The sequence below is a fragment of the Syngnathus floridae genome, chromosome 12 (assembly GCF_059516105.1).
Source record: "Syngnathus floridae isolate MCC-2025c chromosome 12, RoL_Sflo_1.0, whole genome shotgun sequence".
NCBI lineage: Eukaryota > Metazoa > Chordata > Actinopteri > Syngnathiformes > Syngnathidae > Syngnathus > Syngnathus floridae.
The window spans coordinates 6531817-6544557 of NC_142424.1; the positions used below are offsets into that span (position 1 = coordinate 6531817).

The following is a 12741-nucleotide window of genomic DNA, read 5'->3' on the forward strand; positions in this document are numbered from 1 at the left end:
ATTATTTACTGTGCATGGTATTAATGTTTTGTATCCAATTGATTTCACTGTAGTATTGTATCTAAAGTATTAGATTTATTTCATTATCATGTTATTTGATACACTATTTCAAACAAATGTGCATTATTACATTTGTACTAAACTTCATTGCAAATTTGAAATTTAGATAGACCTCTTTGGATTGTGCAGGTATACCTAATAAAGTGGTAGGTGAGGCATAATAGCAAAAAAATGCTGGACACCACAGTTGAGAACCACTTTAACAAAATCATGACCCCTTGTGGACGCTATCAAAAGTGAAGCTTGCTCAAAATAAATTGAGATGTAAACGGCAACACTTTAGTCAACAATCATTTGCAGTTACTTGGGAGGTAGTAAGTCTATAAAGATGTAAAATGTCAGTAAGCCAAAGTACCCACAGAGAACTCAAGCAAGCACAGGGAGACCATACAAAGCCCTATCGGATTCGAACCTTCAACCTCACAACTGTGAGTCGGATGCACAAACCACTAGCCCTACAGTGTAGATAAAATATATGCATGGCATAGAAATAGCTATTTTTCATTGCTCTTCAGGCTTGAGGAATGGGTACCAGCAAGGCACCAATTAGCAGTGATGATATTTCCGTGTGCCTGTGTGGGAAGCGACTGCCCACAAATGGGCCCAGTGCCATTTTGTTGAGTAACAAAAACAACATTAGATTTGCAGCCAGTAGGTGGGGGCAGCACACAAATCATAAGCTGAAAGATAGCGCAAAATGCTGTGTATTAATCTAATACTACAATACAAGCGCACTTCAGTGGGTGTCAACGCATTATATCATCATCAGTACAGAACGTGGCAAGACAGAGCAGTTTCATGTCGGGGGGAAAACAAATCACAATAAAGCCCTTGAAGAACTTGAATAATAATGTTACATAATCTTACGTTATTTGATTAAATATGTGCTGCTGTACACAAAAGAAAATAATAAAAAAGAATATTTAGTTTGAGGCTTATATAAATAAGAAAAATAAGAATATTTAGTTTGAGTTTTCATTCGTCCCATGTATATTGCAGAGTTTTCAAATGTTTTGATTATTTTAATTATTCTACTTTTGTTGTGCAAATTCTACTTTTATTTTGTTTTAGTTATATATAAAAAAGGGAGAGCCAGGTCAAATAGTAAATTTAAAGAAATTTTCATCACCTATTTATTCATCCAAGAGCCATTTTCAAGGCCTTGAAACCAAAGGCTGCTGTTTTGGTTAGCAAGCCTAAGCAAAACACATTGTGGAGTCAGATGCTACTGGAACAAGCTTGCAGTCTACATATGCATTTTCATGTTCATTTGTACTCCACACAAAATGCCACGCTTTAATTTATCCAAGAGAATGCCTCGGTAGGTGCTGCTGTTTTGATTAGCAATGGCACACTTTGCATTGTGGAGTGACAACAACACATCTGAGTGAATTGGAACTAGTTAGTTGTTGTTTAAAAACCCCATGCCACAAACTTATAGTCAGGTAACATGGATGGGGGACTAGTTATCAAGTAACCTGAACGCATACAACATAGTGGAGCGCCCGCATGTCCAATATAAACACAGCATTCCTCACATGAGCTTCATATCCACACTTTGTCTGCTCCTTGGAGGCTGCAGGTCCATCGCTTTTGACACCCGGCAGCCTGACAGTCTCCCCTCCCGCTGAGTTAGTGCACCACAGCGGCGATGCCTTGCCTTGCTTGCCTGCGCCGAGCACCCGTTGAGTAGGTGGGTCTGCTGCGAGGCAGTGGGAGAGGTGGCAAAGGGGCAGATGGAACACAGAGGGAAGTTCAACCGGCAAACACGTGGTGAGGAGGGAGGGTGGAATGATGGGGGAGTTCAAACTCTCAGGGTGGGGGTGAAAATGATATCAGGTGCAGGGAGGACTACAGGAAGGGAGCATGGGAGGAAGGATACAGGGTGGGAGAAGTATACTCATGACCTTCAACTGGCGAGAAAGAAAATCTTATAGGTGTCCTCCACACATTCATCTATGAGCTGATTTTTTTTAACCTTTCCTCCATTATTTGCAGAAAAACTCACCAATTCACTATTTTTGGTAATGTGGCATAAAAGTTGGAAACTCTTTTTTTGTTTTTAAATAGACACCAGCCAATCGCAGGACATATTTAATGTATGCATTTATAAATGATATTGCTTATTAAATAGGCTTGTTAAAAAATTGGAAGGAAAACTTGTTTTTAAATATGAATAAAAACCAAATGCACATGAAAAGAAAAACCATCAAGCAGTGAATCTTGTAAACACCAACCCTCATTTTGTCCTATCGGTTCATCCTTATTGCTCTTGTTATCATTGCGCGTGCACGCAATGGGTATAATTATGAGTGTATAATTGTGTTTCCATGCACCTGTGTGTACACACACTCGTGTGTGTATATGTGTTACAAATGGTAATTATACAGCAGTGGGCCAGTGGTGGAGGATAGTAAATTAAATGGAGAATGACAGAAAGCTCAAAGCGGTCATCGGGGTGGGATGCGCACTCAGAATAAAGACTGTGTGTTTGTTTGTGTGTGTGTGTGTGTGTGTGTGTGTGTGTGTGTGTGTGTGTGTGTGTGTGTGTGTGTGTGTGTGTGTGTGTGTGTGTGTGTGCATGTGTGTGTGGGAGTGTGTGTCCAATCCACACATGTTTACAGCCAGTATGAAGCGGTGGGGAGAGAAATGTGTCCTGCCATAGAGGTCATGAAAAAAAAAACTCTACTCTGGTAGCTGCAGCCACACACTTTTCAGCTATTAAAAAAAAAGAAGAAAAAAAGAAAAAACACTTGCAGCAAAAGCCACAATGAAATACGCATCGTGCCATAGAAAAAAAAAGTTTGCACATTTTATGAGGTGGCCCTGCCTTGTGGAAGTGCAGCCATGATATATTTTTATGATAATATATGTTTTCCAAAATATGGTTTTATACTGTCACATTAAATGTTTTTGATACATTTATTTATGATTAATTTCGCTCACTGAATTTTGTAGTTGCTCCTCGACAAGTCAATGGGCGGTATGTATTTTGTATCTGTATTTTTTTTAATGTAATTCTTAAACGGAACTTTAAAGTTTGGGGGCTGAAACTGAGTTCAAAAAAATCGGCGTACCTCCTCCTCTTTCCTCGAGTCATTTTTCGTTTTGGGCCAGTTCTGCGCCGAGTGGGTACCGCCTGCGTGGCCGGGTCCGATTTGTTGCCCTCAAAACCTGCAATTGTATTCAAGGCCAAATTTAGGGGTGGGAATGCAAGGGTGGGCTGTCTATGTGTCACACAACAAAGCTGCAGCTCAAGGGTGGAGCCCTCTCCCTTACATCCTCCCACCTAACCGCCTGGCATGGCCAACTTGTTTGTGCGTGTGTGTGAAGCGAGGTCCAAAAGCCTCCCCACCCTCCTCTCAATTCTGGTGAAGCCAGAGATTACACCCTCCCTCTCTCTCCTCCCCCCTCTGGCTGCTTCATTTGGAGACTTTCTCAGAGTTTGGCCTCCCGTCTATAACACTGACCTTCACTGGCTTGCTGTCTCTCCTTTTCCCCTTTTTTATCTGTCTCGCTTGTCCAACAACAGCCTTTCTTCGTCCTCATCCCACTCATTTGGAGCGCTGCCAATGAGCGATGTTGGGAGAAATGCCCTCATGGTATAACTTGGTGCTTTTTTGTCATTGGCCAGCTTTTAGGCATGTTTAGTTAGTTGTTGGACGCTCTACATGTCAGTGATTATATACAGAAAGGGACGTAGACCTTTAAACTTATTTCACCCTTTTTTTTGTGGGAAGCGAAAATTTAATGTTTTCAGCGTTTTTTTTTTGTAGAAAATTTAGTTCTGGTATTTTTGTAGACCGGTGCAAGTAGAAAGGGGCGTTTGTGACGTTGTGGGCGTGAGCATAAAAATCACCTACTTTTTTTGCATCTCATTTTATCTTTTTTTAAATGGGTTTCATACTATGGTAGTCAGTCTGAAAGATTTATCGGGTCATTATATTTACTATAGCACCTGACAAGTTCATTTATGATTATACTGTCCTACTAATGTGCTTTTCAGTCTATGTGTCAGTCATCATATTCTGGGACAAGACCTACTCTCAAGACCTGTTAACCCATTTACAGTAGCGCACAACATAACTACTTTCAAACCACAATAACTATTAACTCGACCCAAAACTGCGTGACTTGACAAACCCAAAAATGAGCCCAAGTCTGTCAGAATGTCATCTGAGTCTCCTTCACAAGTGGGAATAAACACCAACACGGAAGCCTCTTGATGGAACGTGATTTGTAGAAAGTTATAAGCTGTTTTGGTGGAAGTCCCCTTTTATTACACACTAGAGAAAAACGAGTGGCCTTTAATGTCGGGAGATGATTATGGTCTATGTGCCAGGACATCCCGATGATGTGGCTGGCGAAAGCCACGCTGAGTCACATGGTCCCCCGGTAGTACGCGTATGCAGGCCACTAACGCGCACGCATATGGCTGCAGCATAGACAGGAAAAGAAAAAAAACATTTAGGATATTTTCATCTGTCGTATGCATTTTAATTTGACATGGGGTTAATTTTAACAGGGCCCAAAAAAAATCACTTTGAATAATAATATCCACTGTGTTGGAAAAAAAACCTCAATGGGTGACGCAATAATTTGGTAAAATTTGGTAAATTATTTTGCCGATTAATTTTTCATCATTTTTCACCTTGTCTTCATGTATTTTTTTATTTTATTTCTGGTTCTATGGCTGTCATCACTCATATTCTGAAGGCAAATGAAAGTTATAATGCAGAAGTCTAAACACGTCACTTCAGAAGCTTTCCAGTGATGTCAAAGAGGAAAAGTGTGACGATAGCCATAGACATAAAATGACAAAATGACGATGGCCCTTTAATATTACTCACACACAAACACACACACTGCCATCAGAATGTTTTGTGCGTACTCTTACAGCCTCACCACCTAAGTGATGATAGGCCTCAAATATGCAGCGACAGCAGCTCCACCTGTGACTCACCTACCTGCATGTGTGTTTTTCACACACTCACATGCACGCACACACATACACAGGTCACTGATCCCATTGAGGGCAAGGTAGCAAGGTGCAAGACGTCACCCGCGTGCTTTAATTTTCACCTCCCCCATGATGGCCCCATGCAACGGCTGACACCGGTGGACCCTTGCGACACCCCCTCATCCTTCACATTGTCCTTCCTCCAAAATGCTTTGTGGTTTTACATTTCCAAGAGGATGAAAATGCTCAACTGCGATGGACAGAATTGCACTGTAAATACATTCTATATATTTTAGAAATAATAATAACGAAAACATGCTATCATCTTATCATTTTCAAAATTCATCTCCAAACTCATCAATTTGAGAACATGTTTAGGTGCTGCTGTTTTTGTTAGCAACAGTACAAAAGTGCTCTGGAGTAAATGCTTTAATGTCTGTGAATGAAGAATAATGGTTTATTTATTCATTGTTTTCCTTTGGGGAAAAAGGAGCTGCACTACATCACTGTTCTAATGTTTTGCCATATGCATGTTGCTAAATGAGGCAGAAAATCCAAAGTGTCAATCAAAATTTTGGGAAGCTCTTGGGTGTGCGTCCGTGTGTGTGTGAGAGAGAGAGAAAGTGTTTACTAGCTTGTGTCTTTTAGCCCGGAGGGAGCCCAAGCACAGCATGGTGGTGGCCACCACACGTAAGCTTTAATTGGCCTTCTCACGTTGCATGAGCTTCATTACTTGCACGCCCTTCAACACCTTCCCTCACATACAGCCGCCATTTGCAATGCATAATGTGGAGTGGATGGGACAAATGCTTAAACTGTTTTGATTCGCTTCACTTTTTGGATGGAAGATAATGGATGTGGCGGTCATACAGTTGCGCTCTTATTTTAATGAGTTTACTTATAGAAACACTAATGGTAACTTATGAGAATAAAGAGATTTTTTTTCTGAAAGAAAAAGTTGAATTGGCTAATCATAATAGTTTTTTTCAAGAGGAAAAGTCAGATCTTGACATGCATTTTTTCCCCAGGAATGAAAAAATGATGTTTTCAGGAATAAAAGTTGATTTACAAGAATAGTTGTTTTCTTTCCCTCATTCTTTGAGAAACTGTCAGTTTTGTTTCAAAGCAAAGCCAAAACTTAAAAAGCGGAGTATTTCTTCAAGAAAAAAAAAAGTATGAACTTACATGACATCAATAATTTTTTTTTGTAATTTTTTGAAGCAACTTTGCGAAATTTTTGTTGTTGTTGTAAAAAACAAGTTACCAAACATCCACAATTAGACTTCACATCTAAAATTTACCATAACAAGCAAACATCCAAAATCAAAGTCCACGTTTGATGGAATCATAATTAAAACGTTTGTAGTTTTGTTCTTTTTTTGGTCTCTTCTTCCTTCTAACTACTAGCTTCTTATTTGGTTCCGCCAAAATAAACGGCTGTTTGGCGACTGCAAACATGAAAAAAAAACAACAATGACCGCATGCTTGGTACAAGTGCGTGCATGTGAGTGCACATCATGTATCACACTGCTGCAAATGTTTGTTGAGCAGAACATCACACTAATTTGATAATTTGTGTACAGATTGGTGTTTATTTTACCACCTTGGCCAAAGAAGGCTTCATTCAATTCAGAGCTCTTGTAAAATCTCAGCCAAGGCACAACCACCTAACCCTGTCACTTCTACACACCAAAATTTTGTTGGTACATGCAATGTCAGAAAAATAGAATTCCAAGAAAATAATGCAAATTTGTTCTCAGGTCAACTAGACTGTACAGATGTGTGAATACAAGTAAGTATTTTTTTCTTTCGCTTTTTTTTTTTAATACAAACATAAGTCAGAACTTTCAGGAATGAATTTGGAACATTCAAACTAACTTTAAAATTAAAGTTGGATTTTTTTGAAGAAAAATATTTCATGGATGACAATTGTATTTTACAAATACCAAAATTTATATATATTTAAAGTGAAGTTGATTTTTAGGAAAAAAAAGTCAGAAGATTCCAGAATAAAGTAAAATATGGTAATTTTTGAGAAGTTGTAATTTCTTTGTTTGTTGTTAGATAAAGAAGACGTAACTTAACAATGTATTATTTCAACAGTAAATTAAATTATTCATTTATATAATTTACGAGAATAAAAAGTTGAAAGTTGCATGACTCCAGCTATAAAAAAAATTGTGAATCATTGTAAATACTTTACTGTAGCTGTGCATCTATGTAATTTACACTTCTAAATACAGCATCACCCCCAAAATATTTCTTTTCTACTTTTACTTGAGTGCATTTTTGTACAAAATCCAATTGAATTCCGAAAAAAAAAAAAAAACTCTTGAATGCGGTATGCTGCATGTAGCCATAAGGGCCACGTGTAATTATTGCATGTGTTAAACGTTGCCAAAAACCAGAAGCAAAACTTATTCCTGTAGACATGGACATGAATCCTGCACTCTCTTTATACTAATAATATCTGGCTTTTCAGATGTCTTACTCACATCTTTATCGTCATCACATGTTGCACCTCTTGAACCTCCTCCCAGCTCTCCTCCCATCATGGCATCATGCAGCAATGATGTCACTTTTGAAGACATGCACAGATCATTAGTCCCTGTATGTTAAACGTCGTGTCATGTCCGCCGATGTCATGGACAGCACTAATAGGCAGTGAAGGCAACTGGCTCGGTGCTATTTTTGTCCGAGACACCCGGAAGCCAAGAAATGGTCATCATCCCTCCTGGGGGTCTCGGGGGCGAGGTCAGCGCCTTGAGCTGCGCCTCTGCTTCTCAGACGGCCAGGAAAGGAATCAGAGGCGGATGGGGTGGAGGGATGAGGACATGGAAAAGGAGGTGGGGGGGAAATGGAACAGTCATCGACTTGTGCTTAATATCGACACAGTTGTGTGTTGTGCTTGCAAAGATACAAAATGCTTAAATGGTTCCGTGTCAGTTTCTTTGCTTTTTTTTAAAGGGCTCTTTTTCTTCAAAAAGTACAAGATAAGAATATTTTTTGTACTGTATATTTTTAATCTGTCAAGATCAGCTAACTTGAACATTGCACTTAATGGTGTGTGGGCAAAATCTTATGTTAATGAGCATATAACTTTTCCTTATTTAAAAAAAAAAAAAAAAAGAAAAATGCAGGTTAATAATGCACTACTGTATGTGGAATTTAATGAGCTGGAGGGCAGCTGTGTAAAAGTATGACAAGCCCAGGAGGTCCTTTTATTAAAAAAAAAAGTTTAGAGGTGGAGGGCAATCGATCGGCATCGGGAGATATAGACATGCCCTGAGCCAGTGTAGCTGTAAGGTCAAGAGGTCAAGCCACCCACCCACTCCTCCTCATTCCCCATAATGCAACGCTGACACGGCAGAGCTCCAACCGACGGTGGGCGTCGCTTCTGAAAGGTGAGCACCGGGTTACTTTGCCCATCGGCCGCAACTAATCTGGGTGCGTGTGGGTTTCTGCTTGGGTCGGATCACTTAAGAAACGAAAGAATTTTTATTTATGTTTGTCCAAAAAGTGGTTGAGGGGATGTATAGATGGATGTAAAAACCGACTTCACGACGGCGACTTAGAAGGACGTCTAACGCGTTCAAAGTGGGTCACGATCTGCTGACTGTGAAATTCACACATGACTCATCACCATCCTTTCTGAATGTCATCCCTTACGTGTCTCAACTCATCTAATCTCTTGGACAAACGAAAAAAACAACTTGTCTTGCGTTCTACACGTGCCTCAGCGTCTTCAATTCAAGAAATGCACTTTACAGATTATTGTTGATTTTGATTATCTTGGTCATAAGAAGAAAGGTAAGTTTCACTCATAATTGACATTCAGATTTTCTTTTAAATTGTTCAAATTGGGAGGAGAAAAAAGTCATCTAGAAAAACGTTTGGGAAAAAAATTAAGACCTGACACACTTGTGGTAAGCAAAGAGTCAAAGGAGTGCTAAAGAGCAAACAAACATTGAACAGAGCCTCAACACGGGCTGTTGTGTGAGTCAACTCCTCTGTTCTTGTTGACTTTGTTGCTGAGTCATCGCTTCTTTCCAATCATCCCGCGGATTATTCTTGATTGGATGAATACACAGTGAGAGGTTTAAAGGTAGGTAGTTACAAACACAGGCTGATGACATCACAAGTAGGACACAAGTACACACATTAAGATGGGACGATGAGGCACTCTGATTCAAGTACACAAATACAGTTACGACCACCGCCTGCCAGGGGCTATACTTGTGTACAAGTGGACTAGGACACAAGTTCACTGAGAACACAAGTACACTTTGATACAAGGATGCTAGTACAGTAGAAGAAACGAGATTATTTGATGAATTTATGGCGAGATGACAGATGAATGTAATAATTGGCGCTTGGATGGAATCTGGATGTATGGCCAAATAGCCGGACGGACGGTTGGACCGATGGAGGGAGGGTGGTTTTGTCGAGGAGAGGAGCGAGGGATGAGGCTGAGGTGTGAGTTTGGCTCAGCGAGAGCAGCTGTATAGAGGACACTGTGGGTGGAAGTGGTAGAGTCGTGGGTGAGCTTTGAGTTGAACTGCCAACACGCGCACTCGCTAAACTGTCCACACGCTTGTATGTAAGCGTTTGACTCCTGTTTTTTTTTTCTTTCTTTTTTTAATTGGATATTCTTAAAAGTTTGGCAAGACATAAAAGCCAGGGCGGGAGTGCGTGTCTGAGGCGGGGGTTTGCTCGCTAGTCAATTGTAGGTTGGAGACGATGATAAATAACGAGCGCGGCGCATCCTGAAATAGAGTCGCAGGACCGCCAAACCCACCCCCCCTTCCCTCCTCGTCCCTGTGGTCCGCTCTCATGAAGCTCCCGTCCGGCCTGTGACTTTTCCGGGCCATCCCCTCCCTGCTGCCTCCTCTGTTATGGTTAGCATGCTGGCTAAATTTGTAGCCTTGCGCCTGTAATTAGGCCTGCGCCTCCGACGGATTGAGTGCTACACACTGGCAGCTGGTAGACAGGGGCCGTGCCGACACACACACACTCACACACACACACACACACACACGCACGGTATCGAATCTCTTAAAATACAGTATTTACAGTATTGATGCATCGGTGTATACAAGCGTATACAGGCAAATCAAAATTTAAAGTTGTGTGCCTTCAGTTGTAGTACCTTGTCTTGCAGCACGGAGCGTTCTTCCTTCCAATTGTGACCTATTGGTTGCATCGTGATACTTTGCATCATATATTGCCAATATGATAGGCCGCTCATCCTCCATTGTCCTCGCTTATCTTCCCACCTCCTCTCCTGCTCATGCCTGCTGAGTGGGCACACTGACCTGGCAACACACACAAAAATGACATTACTATGAGTGCTTGTGACAGATACAGCTATTTCAAATCAAAGTAGTGCAAAATTTACATTTATAAGACCAGTACATTTACATCTATAGTTGTTTTTTATTTGGGGGTTTTAAATCCCTGTCTGGTTTGTTGTAGTTTTTATTTATAGTAAAAAATGGGAATATATTCTTTTTCCACAGATAATGTCATTAAGTGTGTCATACAGTGAATAATACATACAGTATTTCCAAATTTTGTTTTTCTTTGGATAGTTTTGTTGGTAAAATCTGAATTATTTAATTTCCATAGTTAAAACAGCCCAACATTACTGCGTGTCACAGAAAAAAATCCACATTGGTTATTTTCTATGCATAATAAAAAGTGTCAGTGAAAGCTTTGTAAAAGCTGAATATTTGATACAGCTCTTTTATTGGATCACATTTAATGTTATCATTAGCTTAACATAAAGTTCTTTTACAAGGCACCATCAGTACTAGATGTATTTTATAACGAGCTGCATTTATGTAAATTGTGGTTCTCTACCACGCACACTAAATAAACTCAGGCTTATAAAAACATTTAGCCAAGGCAGCGTGTCATATAAAAGGAAAACGTCTTCCTCCGTAAAAGCCGCCACGGGGATGCAGAAATAAAAAGCTTCCTGGCCTTTCGGCACTGTATGTTTTTGTACTTTTTTTTTTTAAATGTCTTTTTGGCGGGCCGTCGCTTGTGTCTGAGCAGTGCCTCGGCTTCCCCGTCGAGATGAAAGCCACGCGAGGCCAGTCATTTGTGTCGTTTGTGTCAGCGCGCGGTTTGCACGCTGCCGCCAGCGCGCTACCATCGCCTCGCTACTCTTTGCCGTCACTAGCGGCGTGGCTATTTTAGCCACTCTCAGCCACAAGTGACCAGCGCCCTCTCCTCTCTGCCGGCCATAATCATCATGTGGATATTGATAGAGCACGGTGATTATTATCATCTACTAAATATACTTTTATATTGTCCCGCATTGACTGGCCCCATCCCGAGGGGCGTAAACAAGTCAAAGCAACTCCTCTGACGACATACTTTCATTGCAGACAGCACTTGCAGTCTTCCAATTTTATTTCACATAATGGTTCATTGTAGTCATATCGAAGTGGCCCACAGGAGAATCCAAAATCCCACTGAAATGATTTGTGTTGGCTGTCATCTACCTCCATCTACCCACCCTTGAAAAGCACCCGATGGTGTTGTTGCCCACCCCCTCTTCTCCGTTCCTCTCTCAGTGGGTCATCCGGGCCCGGCTTGTGTGGGACGACGTTGTGTATTTAGGCAGAGGGGAGCTGTGTGAAAAGTGTGTAGGAGAGGCTAAGAAAAACACCACGGCCTGACGGGAGTGTGCGGGGAGTGGAGGATGGCATGGAAGGGTGGGATAGGGGAGAACGGACACATGGGTATGACGAAGCCAATAGTAGGAGGGAGTGTGTGCGTGTTGAGGATGGGGGTGGTATTAACTTTGGGAGATCGTGTTTAAGTGGGTGGAGTGGAGAGGCTGAAGAGAACTGGAGGGGGGGGGGGGCTTCATATATTACATATACACAATGAATTCTGAAGTCAAACAAATGATACAAAAAACAAAGGAATTGACCTTGCCGTTCCAATACTTTTGGAGTGGACTGTTGTGTTGATCTGTGCCACCTATTTGTAAGGGAATTCCCCAATGTCGCTAAAGGGGCAGCGAACACCATCACTTGTGTTGAAAGCAAACGTCGCCGTCAGACTATTTGACTGCACGCAGTCGCAGTAACATCCTGCCTTTGCTGGCTTTGTTGCTTATATGAAGAACATGCGTCGGCGGGCAGATGAGCAAACCTGCCAACACAAAATAAAGAAACGAAGCAAAAAAGAAACAAAAACATAAATGGACACATTTGGTGGATGAAGATGGCAACTCCCACTCCCACTCCACAGGTGGTGGCGTGAAAGCGGCAGCAGCATGTGGGTGTTGCCTTGATTTGTTGTTGTCAAAACATTAGGAACAGCTCTCGGTGCAATGCAGAGTGCAAGCGCATTGATAAGCGTTATTATTTTTGGATGTCATTAGATGGAGCAGGTGGACCCAATGTTTTGTCCGAGCACTTACTTGTGTTATCTTGTATTTGTTGTTGTTGTGACACTTGGTGGTAATTTTGCACAAACAGTATTTTCCATCCCCATCTGCTGCCAGTTTATAATGGATGTCTTCTCCGGACTCCTAAAATGAGTCAATCTTGTTGACAATGTGCATTCCTTTATTTTTTTGCCTTTTTAAAATGTTATGGCACACATATGTAACCTCCAAAAAAAACATGCTAGACATGCTTATTCAGTCTACTCATACACAACCCAAAATAAACTCCGCAGTGGTTGACAAGCACAATGTA

At 41.1% G+C, this 12741-nt stretch overlaps 1 protein-coding gene across 1 annotated transcript in view; it reads right to left on the reverse strand.

Moving 5' to 3' along the window:
• The window catches only part of ctif (CBP80/20-dependent translation initiation factor), a 56699-nt gene that overhangs the window by 25442 nt on the left and 18516 nt on the right, over positions 1-12741 (reverse strand). The window contains exons 8-11 of the mRNA XM_088391214.1: positions 12462-12572; positions 11967-12190; positions 10170-10335; positions 7516-7598 (exon numbers count right to left, since the gene is read on the reverse strand). Coding sequence (XP_088247340.1) covers positions 7516-7529 — 14 coding nt within the window. The 5' untranslated portion in view covers positions 7530-7598; positions 10170-10335; positions 11967-12190; positions 12462-12572. The remainder of the gene's footprint in view (positions 1-7515; positions 7599-10169; positions 10336-11966; positions 12191-12461; positions 12573-12741) is intronic.